The following is a 20,152-nucleotide window of genomic DNA, read 5'->3' on the forward strand; positions in this document are numbered from 1 at the left end:
TTCCTAAACATGAACTACTGTATTTCTGTCACTATATTCTTTGCATGAGATAATGGTAACAAAATAAATCAATATAAACCTATGCTTAATCAAGCAGTGAGCTATTTACTGGATAAATAATTTATGATTTGTGTGTATATTGTCTAACTGGTCTGTGAAAACAGGTTAAAATCATGGCCCTGTGACTGTCTCTGTGTCAAGTCTACAGTACGTATTCTCCATTTTTTTTTTCTTTGTTTTGGTTATTTTTTTCATATAGAGTGTTCATTCATGCCTGGTATGTGGGTCTGCAAAAATTTACTCTTGGCTCTTCATGACACTCCACTGGAGTAATGAGGTTCACAAAATGGATTTTGATTTAATTAATCTAGCCTCCACATCTTGGGAGAAATGGAAGGAAAATCAGGGTATCCAGTGGAAATCCTATAAATACAAATGAAGGATACATGGACTCCTCACAGACAATGATCAAGCATAGAATTCAAACCTTGGATCCTGAATCCATTATATGATGGTGTCTACTGCTACTATACTATAATATAATGTAATAAACATAGCATGGTGATTATTTAAGACTGCTGTCTCATGGATTCAGCATCCTGGTTATTCACAGGAAACGTGATTCCTAAAATGCCATGTAAACCCTTATCCCAGTTACAGAAATCAGGTTACTCACCTCCGAGAAACCTCCTCTCCATGAATAACCCAATTATGTGTCCATGTAAACCCTTAATCGGGTTACTGTTAAGGATTTTAAAATCTGTGCAGTATGTTGCACTCTGTCAGCCTGCTCATGTATTTGCTTCGCTCACGCTTGTAGCCACAGGTAGAACGTCCATGAAACAGACTTCTGGACGGCAAATGTTCAGGTGATTGCATTATTCCTTTTCCTGGCTGAAATAACCCAAATATTTCAGAAATAGCTACATTTATGTTAATGAGTTTACAGTGCTAAACTCAACAACACAATCTTGAGAGCAGTAGGGTAATGTGTTAAAAGTAAGGAATGTTACATAGTCCGATAACTTTTTAAAAAAATGAGTAACCTAACACAGTACTTATCTAATTGGTTTAAAAATACCTGCATCATTATTATTTCAGCAGCAGTTTATGCAAGGCAAAAAGCACACATACCGAGTCCTTTGGAGGTCTTAATCGCACAGCCAGGCAGAAAAGAGAGTGCTCCATGCATTCTGTTAACAGAAACCTAGAAATAAAGTATCAATTTAAAAAAAAAAAATTATAATAGGCGTCATGCTTATTTTCAGATTAATGGTGGGTGATGATCATGTGGAGTCTTTTGCTAAAGGAGAACTCCAGAAAATTACCCACCCATGTAAACGCAGATTTTTCAAAATCCAGGATTCTGCCTTAATCTGGTTACCTGTGTGCATGTAAACTCACTCAGTGTCTATGCAGACTTTGTTTTTTCTCCTAGTGTCACCGTGAGTTTTCTCTGTCTAGTTAATTGTCAGTTCTCAGTTGGCCCCATGGGTGTTCGGCTCCTGCAATGGACTGAAGCCCCATACTGCTGGCATAGGCACGAGCCCCTGTGGCTTCCAGTTGGATTACATATGTTTGATAATTTTATGTTGTATTACATTTTAAAAGAAGATATTGTCAGTTATTTCTTTCTGGAGTTTGAATGTTCTCTCCATGGATTCCTTCAAGGAATCTGCCTTTCTCAAGAATATTTAAAGACATTCAGTCAGGGAATGTAGTTGTTAAATTTAAAGTTAGTTTGGCATGAATGAATGTGCTTCAGGGTGATTATCAGTGGACTGGTATTACATCCTAGCTTGGAAAGCATCCACCCAACTCTCTAAGAAAAATACGGGCTTGTAAAATGCATGGATGGATAGATACTTTATAATATGAAATTGTAAACCATACCTGTAAACCATACCTGCTTATGAAGGGGAAAGTCTGTTGTCAACCCTACAGTTGAGAAAGAGACTCTCCTTCCAAATAAGATAAGAAGACAAGTCCCTTTTTTGGACTCCAGTGAAAGTGCTTGGCCTAAAAATGTTTTTATATATATATATATAATTGACTGCACATTTCCACCAGAGCAACAGGCTGGAAGTCTAAACCAACACTCTGGGGCAACATTTGAATATCTATATATTATACGCTGCTCCAGAGTTCAGTGTCTGTGTAGAGTTTGCAAGTTCTGTCTGTGTGATCTTTTGTCTGGGTACTCTGTCATTTGTCCTAACTCCCCTAAGATGCATGTTACATTAATTGATGACTCCCTACATCAGTAAATATGATATGTGATGTACTGGCGTCCCATCCAGGGCTTGGTTTCTTCCTTGAGCCAGATGATGGGCTGTAGTGTTGTACAATCCTAAAGCTGGATTAAGTGGTTCCAGTAATGAATGGTTCTGTTGCTGTACCTCAAAACTGGCTCTGGTTCACGTGACGCTAAATGTAGTTGAGAAATTTATCCTTACCTCATTTATTTTTGTAGCATAAAGACATAAAGATCCAAAGATTATGTATTTAATGCAGATTGATTTTGCTGCCTATTTTTAGATCTAGGATTTGAATTTCACTTAATTACTAATCATGCTTATTGGTAATGATATTATGGCCTTTGCATGCCAGGAAAAAGAAAGATTCTCAAGTTAGGCACCATGTAAGTCCTCATTCTAAAGGAGACTGACACTACACAGATTAAAGAGTGGCCAAGGGTGTTAAATAACCATTTTAGACATAAAGCATTGTTTTGTGATTCTTTACCGTGTTAATTGAGTTTGCCTATTAGTGGCACCACATCCAGAGGACCGATTTAAAGGCAGCCCTGCAGTGGCTTTCCCTGATGCATGGTGAATTGCCATTCCTGACCAGTGACTTTGCAGCAGCCTTGATTTGCCATCAGCCGCTTCAGAAAGCACCACCCTCCATCCCCCTAGTCCCGCCAGACCCACAGCTATTTCTGTTCCACAGACTGATAGCTATAACTGAAGATCATTGATTTTACGGGAAGCCGTGTTTACAGACTGAATGCCATCGACCTGAGTTGACTTTTTGCCTCCTGAAGTAAGGGCTGGCGCGGATCGTTCCCATTTGTATTGAACTGCTAAGGGGAAGGAAAGGGAGGTCTGAGATGATTATTGGAGAGATTTCTGATTATTATTATTATTATTATTTATTTCAATTAGTATTATTAAAATAGTGCTGGGCAGCTGGATGTGTAATGTTTTATTTTGAGATCTAGCTGCGGAGTAGCCACTTGAATGGACAATGGCAAGCAGCAGTTTTCTGAGGTTATTGCAGAATGATGTGCCAGTTTGAGATGAGAGATCTCACAGCAGTTGTGCTCATCAGTGTGAATGGACAGGGTTAAGTGGCAACAAGAGTAATAGTGAGTGACAGAGGTTCAAAAAGAAAAAATAGTGATCACTACTGCATCACTGCAATGGAACCCATCTGGGCTAGAATTAGTCACTACTGGCATTCTGCAGGGTGACAGTGCACAGATTTCAGAAGAGCATTGCACACCACTAGTCCGCACTGATGAACTAGCAAACAGTAAGGGTTAAGTATTCAAAGCAGTGTAGTGATCAGTGTTCAGGAGTACAAAGTCATGTGACTCACTCCGAAGAAGCACAGTTCAATTATTGATCCACAAGATTCTGGACAGATGTGAAAATCCAAAAGATGAGTCTAAAAGGGATGTCCTCCTTCAGCCGTGTCTGGCAAGTATGGGACAAACTGCTTGGTCATGCATATTATTCAAGCAAAGACCCTGCTGTCTTTTTTAGAAGCAAGTGAATGAGATCATAAGTTAGCTTGGGTAGTAGCCAACCAGAAAAGTTAGATGGACTACTTTTTTCATGTCATTGATAAATCCTAATGCATTGTTATGGTGTCACAGTGAGAAGTATGGTGGCATCACAGTTCAAGAAATAGGAACCATCCATAGCCATTGTCTAAATGAAGCAGTGTAGCAGTTTAAATGATGCCAATAAGAAAGCGTGCCACTCTCTTCGAAAGTATGCCTTCTAAAAGACACACTAAAATTTCATATATTTTTAAGTAGTCCATCTAAATTGTTTGGTTGGGTACTACCCAAGCTGGCCCGTAATCTCATTCACTTGCTTCCAAAAAGACAGCAGGGTCTTCACCTCAATAGTATGACCGAGGTGTTTTTCCCATACTTCCCAAACACTGCTGAAGAAGGACATCCCTTTTATGCTCATCTATTGATTTCCACGTACATCTAGAATTTGAAGATCTGTTGATTGAACTGGGCTTCTTTAGAATGAGTTGCACTCTAATATATATAAATGAGGGTAGATGGTTACCCATTTTCTGATCTTACTTAAACCAGAGCAGGGTTGTGGGAAGCTGGAGTCTGTCACTAAACTGCTGGGTGCAAGGCAGGAAGGATAGATTCCATCACAGACTATAATTCAAATTTATCCTAAGCTGCACCTAGATAAAAGGCTGTAGAAGCACAGTGAGAACATACAGACTGTCGCCAGTTAGGAATCACTCATGTACCGCCCAAAAATAAATCCCTCCCATTGCTCATCCTCCTCTAGCGAGACTGGCCACAACCCCAGTGCCTCTTGGTCAGAAATTAATACTCGACCAGATGAGCAATAACGAGCAAGGAAAGCTGTCTGTTGCCCAAATGGATGCATATTTGTGTTTGATTCAGAGACCCTGAAGTTTGCGGTTAGTCTCTGCATGTAAGATGACAAACCCTGAGTTTTGCCTGTTGTGAGAGCAGTCATCCTTACATCCTCACAGACCAAGCAGTTACTCTCTGACAGCAAACACTGCACACAAATATTGGTGAAGTCATAAGCTGAACTGAGGTCCCTGTAGCTGCACACGTGTGAAGTTTATATTGAAAACAAATGTAAGAGATGTCACCTCCTCCTTTTCTTTGTAACTGTGACACTTTGTTAACACTTGAGTTGTGACAGGATTGTACGTGCAAGACATTCAGTTTTCTAATTCTCTGTACTGTATGTCACATTCATTTGGATCATGAACAATTAGACCTATGGAGTCGTGTTAAATTCATTAATGTAATCTTACAGTTTTAGTTGGGAAGGAAAAAAGAATCATAATAAAAAAAATGAAATTAAAAAATAATAAGAATAAGAGAAAAGGTAACAAAAAGCAGTTAAAAGAAAATCACCAATTAATTGGGAGAGCTTTTCAGGCAAGCCCTTGTGCTTTGCCTGAGGAGTACAATGGTTTTTCTATCAATAAACACGTCCCCTGTGCAACATCAAAGGCCTTCTGCTTTATCAATAGGAACCCTTCCTTCCCGCATTTTCCTGTAACTTGCTAAGCATTTATGCCATTGATTTTTCAATAAGCATGTTAACCCCTGAAAGACTGGTGAATAGCCAGGCTGGAAAAGGACAGGTAGGGAAAAAAATGTGCCACCTTTCGATGAAGGAACCGACGAAACTTTTTAGAGGCGTAATTACATCACTCCATCAGAGCACTTGAAACAGTACCTTTCTTTCTCTCCATCTCTCTCTGTCTTTTGCCTTTTCCATACATCTTAAAGCAGATTTTCTGTAGTCGTAGACTAGTGGCCAGGCATATTCTCAGGCCAGCTGGTATTGCCCTTTGTGATCGCTTTAAAATGGTTCTCTTGACCGAGTCAAGAGCGTGATAGAGAAACCTGCAGTGATTATAGTATCAGATATCACCCAATGTTAGAGAGACAGGCAAAACGGCAGTCAGTAGTGCAGTGAAGTGCTGGTGTCTAAGGGGACAATCTCCGTGGGGGTGGGGAGTGCCTGGCATGCTGCCTTTAAAGCTGGTGTCACCATGTGAAGCAGTGGAATCAAGCCTTGGCTTAAACATTTCACTTTTTGCACCCAGTTCTGCTACAATAGATTTTCTGTCTGTGTTTATTGGTGTCTACATCTTTGCCTATGTGCACCACATACATGTGATGGCAATGTTGGCCCACCTCAGTCTCCATTTATTTTTCCCAAACTATGTGAGTAAGGACCAGTTTGCACTATGGCTGTTAAGCTTTTCATTTCTCACTGCTTATACGTAAACTAAGTGTATGATATTTGGCCATGGTAGAAAGTATGTGATATGATGGCGCAGTGGTTAGCACTGCTGCCTCATGGATCCAACATCCTGCATTCCAGTGCCATGCCCCGTTGTTGCCCTTATGGAATTCTTTCCATGTCTGTTTGGGTCTTTTCAGGTGCTCTGTTTTTCCTGTATCAATATGCCATGCATGTAAAGTTGGATGGCATCTTTAAATTGGCATCAGGGTGATTCATTGCAGGTGTGTGTGAACTGGTGCCCTGTCATGGCCTATTTGCTGCCATGTGCTCAGTGCTGCCAGGATAGGGTCCAGTCACCCTGCCACCCAAGCATGTCCGAGATTGAGTGTGTGTGTGTGTATGTACTGTATATTATAGGAACTTACTGTGAAAATAAGAAAGACCTATGACAGTGTATGTATCTTGTGTCCCTATCAGTTAAAACCTTCATCCATCCCCATTGTCATCAATGTTTCTTGTGTGTGTGTAAAATGTATAGTGAACATTACATATAACTGTATACATTACATACCCTGAATTGGATTAAGTTGATTTGATAATATTATATGTACAGTGGTGTGAAAAACTATTTGCCCCCTTCCTGATTTCTTATTCTTTTGCATGTTTGTCACACAAAATGTTTCTGATCATCAAACACATTTAACCATTAGTCAAATATAACACAAGTAAACACAAAATGCAGTTTGTAACTGGTGGTTTTTTATTATTTAGGGAGAAAAAAAAAATCCAAAACCTACATGGCCCTGTGTGAAAAAGTAATTGCCCCCCTGAACCTAATAACTGGTTGGGCCACCCTTAGCAGCAATAACTGCAATCAAGCGTTTGCGATAACTTGCAATGAGTCTTTTACAGCGCTCTGGAGGAATTTTGGCCCACTCATCTTTGCAAAATTGTTGTAATTCAGCTTTATTTGAGGGTTTTCTAGCATGAACCGCCTTTTTAAGGTCATGCCATAGTATCTCAATTGGATTCAGGTCAGGACTTTGACTAGGCCACTCCAAAGTCTTCATTTTGTTTTTCTTCAGCCATTCAGAGGTGGATTTGCTGGTGTGTTTTTGGGTCATTGTCCTGTTGCAGCACCCAAGATCGCTTCAGCTTGAGTTGACGAACAGATGGCCGGACATTCTCCTTCACGATTTTTTGGTAGACAGTAGAATTCATGGTTCCATCTATCACAGCAAGCCTTCCAGGTCCTGAAGCAGCAAAACAACCCCAGACCATCACACTACCACCACCATATTTTACTGTTGGTATGATGTTCTTTTTCTGAAATTCTGTGTTCCTTTTACGCCAGATGTAACGGGACATTTGCCTTCCAAAAAGTTCAACTTTTGTCTCATCAGTCCACAAGGTATTTTCCCAAAAGTCTTGGCAATCATTGAGATGTTTCTTAGCAAAATTGAGACGAGCCCTAATGTTCTTTTTGCTTAACAGTGGTTTGCGTCTTGGAAATCTGCCATGCAGGCCGTTTTTGCCCAGTCTCTTTCTTATGGTGGAGTCGTGAACACTGACCTTAATTGAGGCAAGTGAGGCCTGCAGTTCTTTAGACGTTGTCCTGGGGTCTTTTGTGACCTCTCGGATGAGTCGTCTCTGCGCTCTTGGGGTAATTTTGGTCGGCCGGCCACTCCTGGGAAGGTTCACCACTGTTCCATGTTTTTGCCATTTGGGGATAATGGCTCTCACTGTGGTTCGCTGGAGTCCCAAAGCTTTAGAAATGGCTTTATAACCTTTACCAGACTGATAGATCTCAATAACTTCTGTTCTCATTTGTTCCTGAATTTCTTTGGATCTTGGCATGATGTCTAGCTTTTGAGGTGCTTTTGGTCTACTTCTCTGTGTCAGGCAGCTCCTATTTAAGTGATTTCTTGATTGAAACAGGTGTGGCAGTAATCAGGCCTGGGGGTGGCTACGGAAATTGAACTCAGGTGTGATACACCACAGTTAGGTTATTTTTTAACAAGGGGGCAATTACTTTTTCACACAGGGCCATGTAGGTTTGGATTTTTTTTCTCCCTAAATAATAAACACCATCATTTAAAAACTGCATTTTGTGTTTACTTGTGTTATATTTGACTAATGGTTAAATGTGTTTGATGATCAGAAACATTTTGTGTGACAAACATGCAAAAGAATAAGAAATCAGGAAGGGGGCAAATAGTTTTTCACACCACTGTATGTGTTGTATATAGTATACTGTATACACACATACATATTTAACTTAGCTTAATTTAATTCATTGGCATGGAGGCCCAGAGCCTATATGAACCACATTAGATGCAAAGCAGAAACCACATCTGGATGGGGTACAAGACCATCACAGGCTCAGCAAATGCATATACCAACACTGATGTTCACATGGAGCCAATTTAGAAACAGCAGTTAACCTAATTTGCTTCAGTAGGATGAGGGAGGAAAACCTGCACTGCACTAAACCCCATGTAAACATGGGAAGAACATGCAAATTCCACGCAGACAGTGACAGACCGCAGGATTCTAACCCACAGCTTCATGGACTAAAGTATGATTCTTAGCCACCTTGCTGACTGTGACACATTTTCACATTAACCTGTGTCCATCTATTGTCTGGTTTGTAACTATCTCCCTCAGACTGACTAGACTGGCTTGTTGGGAAAATGAGTGACTATTCCCATTGTTTTGTTCCTGCCTTGCACACAGTGCTGTCAGGTTAAGCTTTGGTGCCCTGTAACCATATAATGGATTAAAAGAATTCAGAAAATGAAGGGTGGGATATAGTGTGTCTGTGTATATATAATATAGAGCGCCTATTAACTCCATTAAACCCCCGTGGAGAGTTTAGTAAGTAACAATCAGGAGTGCTAATGTAGTTTAAAGTATTTTTTTTTTTGTAATCAGCACAAAAGAATCTATATATTAAAATAACGTCACACATTTTTCAAATTAGTTATAAATCTACTATAATGACTAATTGTGCCTTTTCATTTTATTTTTAATTTTTTTTTTTTTTTAAATCAGATAACTCAGCAATAGTCAAAGAAAGTCACAGGGTGTTACTTATGCAACTCCTTTCTTTATTAAATGAAAGACAGCAGCACTACACCCTGTTTTATCCTTGTTGGGCTGTTGTGTAGAGGTGCCAGTCATCTTTTACAGACTGACTGTATTTTTTGCAAGCGCCATGTAATAATTCTTCAAATGCCCGATCACTTACAGGCATGGATTTCGCAGAACCTGTAAGTGAAACAAGCTAGGATGTCTCAAACTCTACACCCTTGCAGGAGGAAGACGCAACTCACAGGAAATGAAGCCTTTCTTGTATCACTTACTGATCAAGTCTGTATTTAGTTTTCAGTACAGAGGTGCTTTTTCCCTAATCTTTTATCTAATGTTAATTACCAGAGGGTCTGTTCATTTAATACATGAATGAGGTGTGGGCTATCTGCGGACCACCAAAACTTTCAGAGTAATCCCTTCAGGTAAATTGAACGTCCACCTGTCCAAACAGCTTGAGTAAGCAGCAGCCACTTCTTAGAGGGGTCACTTTGTCAAAGAAGGCTTTGGCCATTGGTGGGCAGGACTAATTATCTACCAATTGTGTGGAGCATTAGGAATTCTCTTAAGGTATTTGGCTAATTCTTTTTTTATTTTTTCCTTTGTTATAAGAAGCTCTCAGCACAGCAGCACTAATGTTTGTTCCTTGAGACTGTAATCCCCGTTTTTAATCACCAGGATTTTAATTTCAGGAAAGGTTTTGGTGCTTTTGGTTTATTTCAACAATCCGTTTTTTTTCTTAACCACAAAGATCATTAATGGTGGCAGAAATCTCCTTATTAAAACAGCTAGGGGTGCTAACAAAGAGTTTGAGGTTAAGTGTTTAAGGATAAATGAACTGACAGTGTTGCCTTTTAATTTAAACAAGTCAATAGTTGTTCGATGGCTATGGAGCTGGAGTTAATGTGCAAGGCTGTGGGCTCAGTCCACTACCACTGATGCTACTTCACATTCCTACATACTCCTTTCGTCTCCACTGCCAGACATAATGAGTATCATTTGCGCTGTTAAATGTGCAGATGACTTGTTAGGTGGTATAAGAATAGGGGTGCTCTGAATTTTTCTGTGTTTATGTCACTTTTCTGAGAATATTGGACTTTGAACATGATTCAAGATGTTATTCCATTGTGAGAACTCTATAGGAGGCTATCCTTGAACATTGATAATATTAAATGTAACCGATGGGTATTATTTATCATGTACAGTAATGCTGAGGAAATTACTGTAGTATTATTTGTCCTTTGAGTTGCTTTTTATGTTTACTTTTTCCTCTGCAACGTTTTGTGCTGCACTGGAAGCCTTTTCCTCTGCCTTCATTGGTATTCACCTATATGCTCAGAATTGTATTTCTGATTAAGGCATAACCACGGTGGTTTTTCTCGTCAGTAGTCTCTAAAAGTCAATAGTGAGTTTAAGTGATAACTTAAGGCTTCCTCTGAACTGTAAAGCCACTTCAGCCTTACTTTGGCTTGTACAGTGCAATAAATTGACTGCTGCCTTGTTCAAACATTGCATCTTTCTTGCTAATTGTCTTTGCAAATCAGAGCTGCCTTACTGTTTTTCTGAAGCAGTGAGGTGCTAAAGTCATTGTAGCCATTGGTCTGTAGTGTACTGTTTTCATTTTCCCTTTTTATTCACTAGTTTCTCACCTGTTTCAAGTGTTTTTGTGTCCTTGAGTCTTGGATTGTAAATCTTATTTATTTTATTTGAGGCACTACAGGGTTCCCTGCTTTAAGCAGGTGTCACTTAGTTAACTTAAATACTTTGGACAAGCTACACTGTGCTGTGAGAGAGTGGTAACGAAGCTCACGACAATCAAGTTGTGCATCAATACCCTGCATTAGTTATTGAATTAGACCTTCTTGTTTGCAAATGGTAATCTTGTTTGGTGGGAAGCAGCACACGTGCTGTGATGTGCAGCCATCTGTCAGCCGTGCAGAATTGCAGACTGAAAGTGTTGCATCACTTTGGCCTTCATTTTTCTGCCAGTCAGATGCTTGATGCCCACAGGGTCTGCCCAAGGTTCATCCTTGCTTTGATTTAAGAATTCAGTACTGAGAAAGAAAAGAACAATAAGCAAGACTACTGCTTCAAGCTGCAGTGTGGTGGTCCGCAGACGTCTGATTGCATAGTTCTTATATTGAGAGTTAAGTGTATACTGTATATGTTCGATATTCTGGCCCCATCCGCATACTTATAACCAACAAGGTGCAGTGTCTATGTGGTCAAAGCTACCGGGAAGGTTTCATTCTAGCTTAACCGCAAACCATTAAGGACTTGACGTATCAAAAAAAAAAAAAAAAAGAGAGACTCTTTCATTTTACTTCTCAGACCTGGTGGATGATTTAAATTCTCTATGACAGAGTTGGCAAATAAGATGGAGGTAAATAGCATCGGGAGATATGAGAAAAGCACAAGCAGAAAGATAAAACTCCTTATGAGCACAGTTTGCACCCAAAGATTAAAAGAAAAAAATCAAATAACTTTTTTTATTATTAATCAGTTAAGAGAGTAATGCACCTCATAGTTCCAGGAATCTTTGCTCATGTAATATTCAGAGATTCAAGGTTAAAGTCCAGAAGACGGTTACTGGTTTTTGTCTCATCAGAGCCCTTTAATCAATGTTCTTGACATCCATTTATTAAAATTTGAATATAGAGCCTAGCTTCTTTTCCTCTCTTGTTACAATGCTTGCTTATTTTCCTGCGACTTTCCTGTTTATATAATTTAGCTACCGATATCAAAATCGTTTCAAGATTAACTTTTTCCCTCTTAAATATGTACTTTCCGGATAAGAAAGCAAGAGGTTGCCTGCACTGAAAATGGGTGGCACATTAATGCCATAGTTAGTGTGTGTGCCTCTCACTTCCGATGACCTGGGTATGACTCCCAATCCAGGCACAGCCTGTGTAGAGTTTGCCTTTTTCTTCATTTATATGGAGTTCTTTCAATTCCTCTGGTTGCTTGGAGAATCTCAAAGAATGCAGCCTAGTTTGATGAGCATCCGTTATGAATGAATACGGATATGTGATTGAATGTACCCAGCAATGGACTGGTATACAGCATAGGGTCAGTTGCTAGCTTGAACCAGATTCTGTGAGGATGGGTTCTAACTCCCACAGTTTTATATTAAAATAAGTATGTAGAAAATTATTTTATTCAAAGGGTATATATTTTCCCATTAATTACATTTTCAGAATTAGATAAGATAGTTCAGTAGATATTACTTTATGTGCTTCAAGGGGGAAATTAAGCTTTTTACAGAAATTAAAAAAAAATATATAACAACCAGCAGCAACTCCCCCTCAAATACACACCAGATTTACTAAAATTAAAGAGGACCAATAACTTGACTAAACATAAGAGGGCAGTCACGATGAGACATTATTTAAAGGCATATTGCTGTAGGTATGAAGGAACCACAATCGTGTTTGTTGGCACACTTCTGCTGAACTTCTCCGTTTAGTGTGTCAGAGAAAGGAGGTGCAGAATTGTTCATATTGGCTGTCGGTTTTGTTTTCATTCTCTCCTCTGCTACTCATCTGCCTTCTTAACTAGCTTATTGATTCAGTGGGCATCTCTTGAAGTGATGTTACCAGTAACAGTCTCTCTAATTTTTTTTTTTTTTTAATGACTAGCGGACGTAAATAGCAAATGACCTGTTTCTGTTTATGACTGATATTTTTTTTTCCTTCAGTCTCCCTTAGCTAACTCTACACATGGCACAGGGTGGCAGCAGCTGCAGGGAGCAGAACACCATAGCATAGAAAATTTCTAGAGTTGTAGAATATGTGAAGGATGTCACTTCCCACATTAAATGAGTGCCCTTGCTTATATAGTTCCCCTGTGTTATGAGACCAGTCAAGCCTGAGGACCTCCTTAGTACATGTAGGAGTGCATCATCTCTACATCCACTCAAGAATGGTGACTAAACAAAGAGGTTCTTTGGTGTGGCGAAAGTCATTAAGCAACAACCAGTTTCCGTGGTTTTGCTTATGTTAATTTGGAGACCGTTCTGTTTGTTCTAAGAAACACAGTTCTCCACCTGACTCCTATACTCTGTACAGACCTGTAACAAAATTTTCCAAAACGTAACCAGTTTATTTGCATTTTTTTTGGACACTACACATTTCTTTGTGACGTTTACAATCTGACGTATTAATGTGAAAATAACCTTTTCTCTTTAAATTTGCTCCATTTTGGCTGCAAAAATAGGGTAGAAGAGGAATGGGTTGTATTATGTACAATGTGTAAAATCCTTGGTCTGAAGCGTTTATTTTTCGGGAATAACCGTTAGTGGGCATGGTAGAAGGATTTACTTCAACCATAAGTTAGTTGAACAACAATTCTATTTCCAAGCATGATGCTATTAGTGTGAAGTTTGAAAACTCTTACAATGACAATGGTTTATTGGTGTCGTCTGAAGCAGAGGGCCCGGATAGTCGGTCCTGGAGGGTCATAGTGGCAACAGGTTTTGCTCTGACCCAGTTACTTAGTGAGAAGTCAATTATTGCTGTTGAGAATGGTGATAACAATGTTTCTGATAGAACAAGAGCCTGTGATGACCAGAGCTGGACAACAACAATATCAAAAAGGTCCATGGATTAACCTTCTGTTACTCAAGCCACATTTCAGGTCATCCAGTTATGTTCTTGCAATGTACAAAATACATGCATGTTTTTGATAAAATATTGGTAAATAATGTCTCCAGAAAATGAACATTGTCCACAAACTGGAGGCTTCGGGACACGGGGTTGCACTTTTCAATTGATAACAGGACTCCCAACCAATCAATATATATGTGGGGTCATTTATTCAAAAGCATGATCCTGTATGTAGGGACTTTGCCATTGTGCACTACTTTCATTTTCTGGAGGTATTTATTTATCAATATTCTATACAAAAATGTATGTGTTTTACATATCATGAGCATACCACTGGATGAATTCACATATGGATTATGTGACCCGAGATCAGAAGACTTTTCCATGGATCTTTTTATGTTGTTTGCTGTTGTCCTTCGCTGGTCATTATAGACTTTGTTGTATTAAAACACTTTTATCTCTTTGCTCCACAAAAACATAGGATTAAAGTTGAGTCTTGGCTGTCACTACAGACTATATGGTGTAAGTAAAATATACATTTTGGGCAGAGTATTCCTGTAAAATTCCTCACCCTTAAATGCTTATTTTAGTTTTAAACAGTGGCATTCAAGGTTTTAAATTCTGCCTTATTAGCAATAAGATGCAAATGACAAAGGGACCAGCAGTTCTCCATCTAAAATTGTTTGAATTTACACTGGTGTGTGTTCATCATGAACTGTCTGGTTAAGAAAAAACATTTATATAAAAAAAAAAAAAGAGAAAAAGCGAAGGACTGAGAATTACTCATCTGCTTCATCTGGATGATATCCTTGGAAAGGAAAACATCTGCAATATACAGCAAGAATGAACCAACATGGCAGAATGAAATCAGTAACAAGCCGTACAGTTAAAGAAGATCTGTTATTGATGAGGATTGGTCTTTAATTAATTGTAACCAAAACCTGCAGCCACTACAACCCTCCAGGACTGAGATTGCAGACCCCTGGTATAAAGTATGGATAGGTTTGAATGATGATTAATAAATCACTGACCAATGGTCTTCATGTCAGATTTTAAACGCACATTACCAAAATCGGATTATGTGTCTGGGAATGTGCTGATTTCATAGGTGTAACTAGGCAGCTAGTGAGTTTTGAAAGGAGACACCCACATTACTTATTTTTACTAATGTTAATTTGCCAGACCTGGCATTGCCTACATATTGTGTCCTCAATAATGTGTTGCTTTTTTACTCGTTGTCAGGCAGTTTGAAAATTTTGAGGTGTGCTGCTGCAACATCTTATTTGTCTAGAAATGTCCATGAGCTTCCCAGGCTGAATCAGGTATCCATTCCTCCAAAAAAAAAATTCATATGGACAATCATCAATTTTCTGCAAAAGTGTAATTTGTTGTTGAGCTTACCTCTGGTCCACAGTAACACTATTAGCTGACTGGTGACTGTGAAATTCAAATGAATGAGAGTTTGTGTGTGAGTCTTGTTCAGGACTGTTTACTAGTTTGCACTATCTTGTTGTTGTCTGGATGGACCCTAACTCTTTCCAGGAAAAAGCAGCTTTGCTAAAAGTTTTTTCATATGAAGTTTATATGTTGAATGCAATAATGATGTAAATACTGACTCATCTCGGAGTACAACCAGAGTCATGTACAGTTTTTAAAATATAATTTTACTGTCTTAAAACCCATCACCTGGTGGTTGGCAAGCATGTTAACACTAGAATCCCTGAAGTCTACAAAAAAAGTCACATTTGCAAAACAAAAGACGCTGATTGGAGAGGTGTGAAGGAATTTAAGTTGTCCCGACATTACAACTTTTTTTATAGGCTTCAGGGATTCTACTGTTAATGACAAGTAATCATATTGCTTGCGACTGCTGTTTCACTCCTATTAATAACGTCAAATAAATTCTAAAAGCCGTATATCTGTAAGTGGGAAAACTGAAAGATTGACTAGTAAAGGTGACAAGGGAAACTGTTTCTAAGACTGGTGTGTTCTGAGCATACTTAACCAAACAACTACAATCCACTCTAAAACCACACTGCATCTTAACTGGTAGCTACAGTCGCCCACACTGCTGTTTCAAGATATCAGGTGCATGAACGAGCTGAAGTGCTCACTGTGGACTCCTGCCTGCTTTGGTTTCCCACTGATATGAGCCAGCCAGGAGGTGTGACAGATTTTCATGTGTGTGGTGGTTGATACCCATCCTACTCCCAGCCAGAACAGAGCCCAGATACTGCTGGTTCACAAAGTCTATTGTGACACACCACTGGCTTTCAATTTTCTAATTACCTAGTCCTCTATTATTGTTCAATGGTATGTATGTTTTGGGGACCTCGATGGACTAGGTCACCAATGATTTCAAACTTCTAACAGTTGGCACCCTTTGCATTGGTGCATCTTAAACAAACCGACAGGCATCATTACAATGCATATGGGCATGGTTGGACTTGGTTAAATTGCTTGTATTGGCATCTCTGTTTTAATTAGAATGCTTAAGTCATTTTGGCTCAGATTCTTTGAATGCAACTAAATGCGCTATATGTGTAATGCATTGTTTTCAATTTCATTTTATTTTGAGTTAGCCCATTTTACACAAGTTGGCACAGAGTGCTTTTAAATTTTTTTTCCTTCTTTGGCTGCATTAAATCTGATTATGAAACTATCTTTCTTTTGGTATTAAAATGCCACGGTTAAACTTTTAAACAAGAGCGCAACACATGACATACTGTCAGAGCAATTAAATGAAACCACATACAATGAGTATAGGAAAGGAAGATTACCAAAGTTACAGCAGAGCGCTTTCTGAGGTTTTGGCCTTAATACACTTAGGGGAAATAGGAAGAGAGCTAATACAGTGCAGATTCACTTCAAAAAAAGGGAGTAAAATGAAGCACTCCAAACAAATGAAGGTGTGTATGCGCCTGGCCTGCTTGTCAGTTTTTCACGTGAAAGTCTGCTGCTCCAAATTTTCATGAGGTACTATTTGCCTCATCCTAGATGTTGCAACAGATGGCAGACAATGCCTGCTTATATGGTACAATATCTTCATCCCTGGTTATTCTTATGCAAAAGATTTAATGCTATTTTTAGTTGTGTGCCTTTTTACATACAACCCATGAATAAAAGATTGACTAATTTTCTGTTTTCCTTTCTTTTTTTCTTGTTTTTTGTGTAGGCCTGGATGCGATGAGCGCCTCATGCAGGCATCAGTATGGAAAGCTGTGAGTCTCCCGCAGTTTCTGGGACAGACGATGGACTTGCCGCCGCCACCAACTCCCAGAAAGAGCAGCATCTGCCGCAGTCCTGGAACGAGCACCCTAAAGTGCAAACCCCTCCCAGCATCCAGCCCCCTTCACTGGAGCCCATATCATTGACGGTGCCGTACCCCTCACAGCTCCAACCTTCCAGACGTTCCAGAGAGGGTGTAAGAGAACAGCAGCACCATTCCACGCTAACCCCCGGTGAAGGCTTGGTATCAGGGCTTTGTACAAGGCAAGAGGGGGAGGAAGAGGAGGAAGGGGAGGGGGGAAGCTGTGGAGAGGAGGATGGCTTGGAAGATTTGGATGAAGAAGAGATGGACGATTGTTACCCAAGTTTGCAGCCCTTCCCTGGTGTCTCTGTGGTGCCAGGAAGAGGGCTACCAGCTCTCCTGCGGCGACGAGCAAGGCGGCGAGGGGCAGCAGAAAGTGGGAGTGAGGAAGGAGAGGAGGAGGAGGAGGAGGAGGAGGAGGAAGAGGAGAGTAGTGACGTGGAGAATCTGGCTGGAGAAATAGTCTACCAGTCTGATGGCTCTGCGTACATTGTGGAGAGCTTAAGCCAGCTGATCCAAAGTGGTGGCGGAGCACTGCCCGGCCTGCTCCCCACAAACTCCCACCCCAGCACGGGGAAGTCGGGCGAACTTGCCGGGACCTCTTCCTCGGTCTACCCTCAGATCATCAACACGTTCCACATAGCCTCGTCTTTTGGGAAGTGGTTCGGCTCCTCAGACCAAGGCTTCCCCAATACCTCAACCCTGGCAGGCCTGAGCCCTGTCCTGCACAGTTTCCGCGTTTTCGATGTGCGGCACAAAAGCAACAAGGATTACCTAAACAGCGACGGGTCTGCCAAGAACTCCTGCGTATCCAAAGATGTTCCCAACAACGTGGATTTCTCCAAATTTGACGGGCTAGCCCTTTATGGGAAAGGCAAGCCCATCCTCATGTGTTTTCTCTGCAAGTTGTCCTTCGGCTATGTGCGCTCCTTTGCAACGCACGCAGTGCATGACCACCGCATGACTTTAAGCGAGGATGAACGCCGACTCCTGGGGCATAAGCATGCCTCCGCCATCATCCAGGGTATTGGCAAGGACAAGGAGCCCCTCATTAGCTTCCTGGAACCAAAAAACAAGAGCCCTCCTCCCCCACCCACATTGTTGCCCTTGAATGCTGGGCAGAGTTTTTATGGCACCTTTAGTGGTGTCCACTTAGAAGGAGGGAGTGTTGGGAGTGGTGGTGGGGATAGTGAACCAGTTCTTAATAAAGATTCTGATTCAAGCTCCCAGCAAGCCATGTTAGGCCCTCTCTTAACACTGGGAGGGCTGGGCAGCTCCAAACCACCCTTGGTTACCTCAGCCCCAGGCCCAGCCAAAGACTCCAATGTCCCGTCTGATCGGGGAGGGAGAATAGAGGGGCCTGTTGCAAGGGAAGGGACACAAAGGGGGGGAGGATGAGGGTAGGGAAAGAGAGACAGGGGAGGATAAAGGACTCTTTCCGAGCAATGAAATCTCAGATGAAGAGGAAGAACTTTTAGAAGATGATGATGTTGACGATGAAGAAGATGAGGGCACCGCGGTCGCCTGCAGCAACAGCAGTGGCGGAGAAGGGGGGGAACTGGCTGTCTCAAACCAAAGCATTTCCAAATCTCCTTTATTAATGCCTAGTAGCGCTCTCCAGCCTTCCACCTGCCCCTCTGTGGCCAGCACCGCACACAGCAACACCACCTCCGCCTCTGTCTCCTCTTCTTCCTTTCTTATGGTGTTTGAAGAGGGGTCAGATGGCGCTGGGAGGAACCCAGAACTCCCTCTGAGCTTTAACTGCCAGGGGCCAGCACTCCCTGCTGCGGTGGGCAGGGGGGAAGAGGATGAAGAAATGGCCTGCCCTCCTGCCTCCACTGCCTCAGCACCTCTTGCTACCACCACCGCGACAGATGAAAGTGCCAATCGAGATAGTGCCACAGCTCCTGAACCAAATGAAAGCCCAGCGGAGGGTGAAGAGGACAGTGGGGCTCTCCTCCACCATCACCACCTGCACCATCATCATCATCACCACCACCACCACTTGATCCCGTCCTCCAGTCCCCATAGTCATACGCATCCCCACCCTGGAGCGCCTTGTGAGTTGTTAGGAGCTGGCGAGTGTCCGCAGAGTGGTGTAGTTGGTGGCAGTGGGGTGGAGTGCCCCAAGTGTGACACGGTACTGGGCTCCTCGCGCTCACTGGGTGGTCACATGACCATGATGCACTCCCGCAACTCATGTAAAACTCTCAAGTGTCCCAAGTGCAACTGGCACTACAAGTACCAGCAAACACTGGAGGCTCATATGAAGGAGAAACACCCAGAATCTGGTGGTTCCTGTATCTACTGCAGCACGGGACAGGCTCACCCACGATTGGCCCGGGGGGAGAGTTACACCTGTGGCTATAAGCCTTTTCGTTGTGAGGTCTGCAATTACTCAACCACCACCAAGGGTAACCTCAGCATCCACATGCAGTCTGACAAGCATCTTAACAACATGCAAAACCTGCAGAACGGTGGCTCCATTGCTTCAGCAGGTGACCAAGTGTTTGGACATGCCCCTGGCGGGGTGGTGGGAGTCCCCTCGGTGGCTCAGGCTGCTACCCACCACCCGGCTCACCACCACCCGACCCAAGGCTCTACCCATGGGGGTGGGGCATGTGGGGCCCCTTCCCCCACTAAGCCAAAAAGCAAGCCCACATGGCGCTGTGAGGTGTGCGACTATGAAACGAACGTGGCCCGCAACCTGCGCATCCACATGACTAGTGAGAAGCACATGCACAACATGATGCTGCTGCAGCAGAACATGACACAGATGCAGCACGGCCGGTTGGGATTAGGGGGCTTATCCTCGCCCTCAGAAGCGGAGCTTTACCAATACTACCTGACCCAAAACATGAGCCTGCCTCCTGGTCTCAAGATGGACACTGCTGGGGCTGACACCCAGTTTTTGTTGGGAGGGTTTCAGCTTGACCCTAATATGGCAGCCCTCACACCTGCCCTTGGTGAGATCACTTATTCTGCAACTTAATGGGTTTAGAAAAGGATATGCGGGTATCGTTTTGTGAACAAAATTAGCAGAGTCTATGTTTATGTGCTGGTCTGTTTTAGTCACTTTCATAGGGAACACCTCAAATGGGAGGATAAGGCTTCCTATTTCCTGATTTTTCTTGTGAGGTGCT

At 41.6% G+C, this 20,152-nt stretch overlaps 1 protein-coding gene across 1 annotated transcript in view; it reads left to right on the top strand.

The window, feature by feature from the left end:
- The window catches only part of zfhx3b (zinc finger homeobox 3b), a 298,590-nt gene that overhangs the window by 100,676 nt on the left and 177,762 nt on the right, over positions 1–20,152 (top strand). The window contains 2 exon segments of the mRNA XM_028809792.2: positions 16,875–18,398; positions 18,400–19,975. Of these exon segments, the coding sequence (XP_028665625.1) occupies positions 16,911–18,398; positions 18,400–19,975 (3,064 nt within the window). The 5' untranslated portion in view covers positions 16,875–16,910.

This window comes from Erpetoichthys calabaricus, chromosome 9 (assembly GCF_900747795.2).
Source record: "Erpetoichthys calabaricus chromosome 9, fErpCal1.3, whole genome shotgun sequence".
In the NCBI taxonomy this organism is placed as follows: Eukaryota; Metazoa; Chordata; class Cladistia; order Polypteriformes; family Polypteridae; genus Erpetoichthys; species Erpetoichthys calabaricus.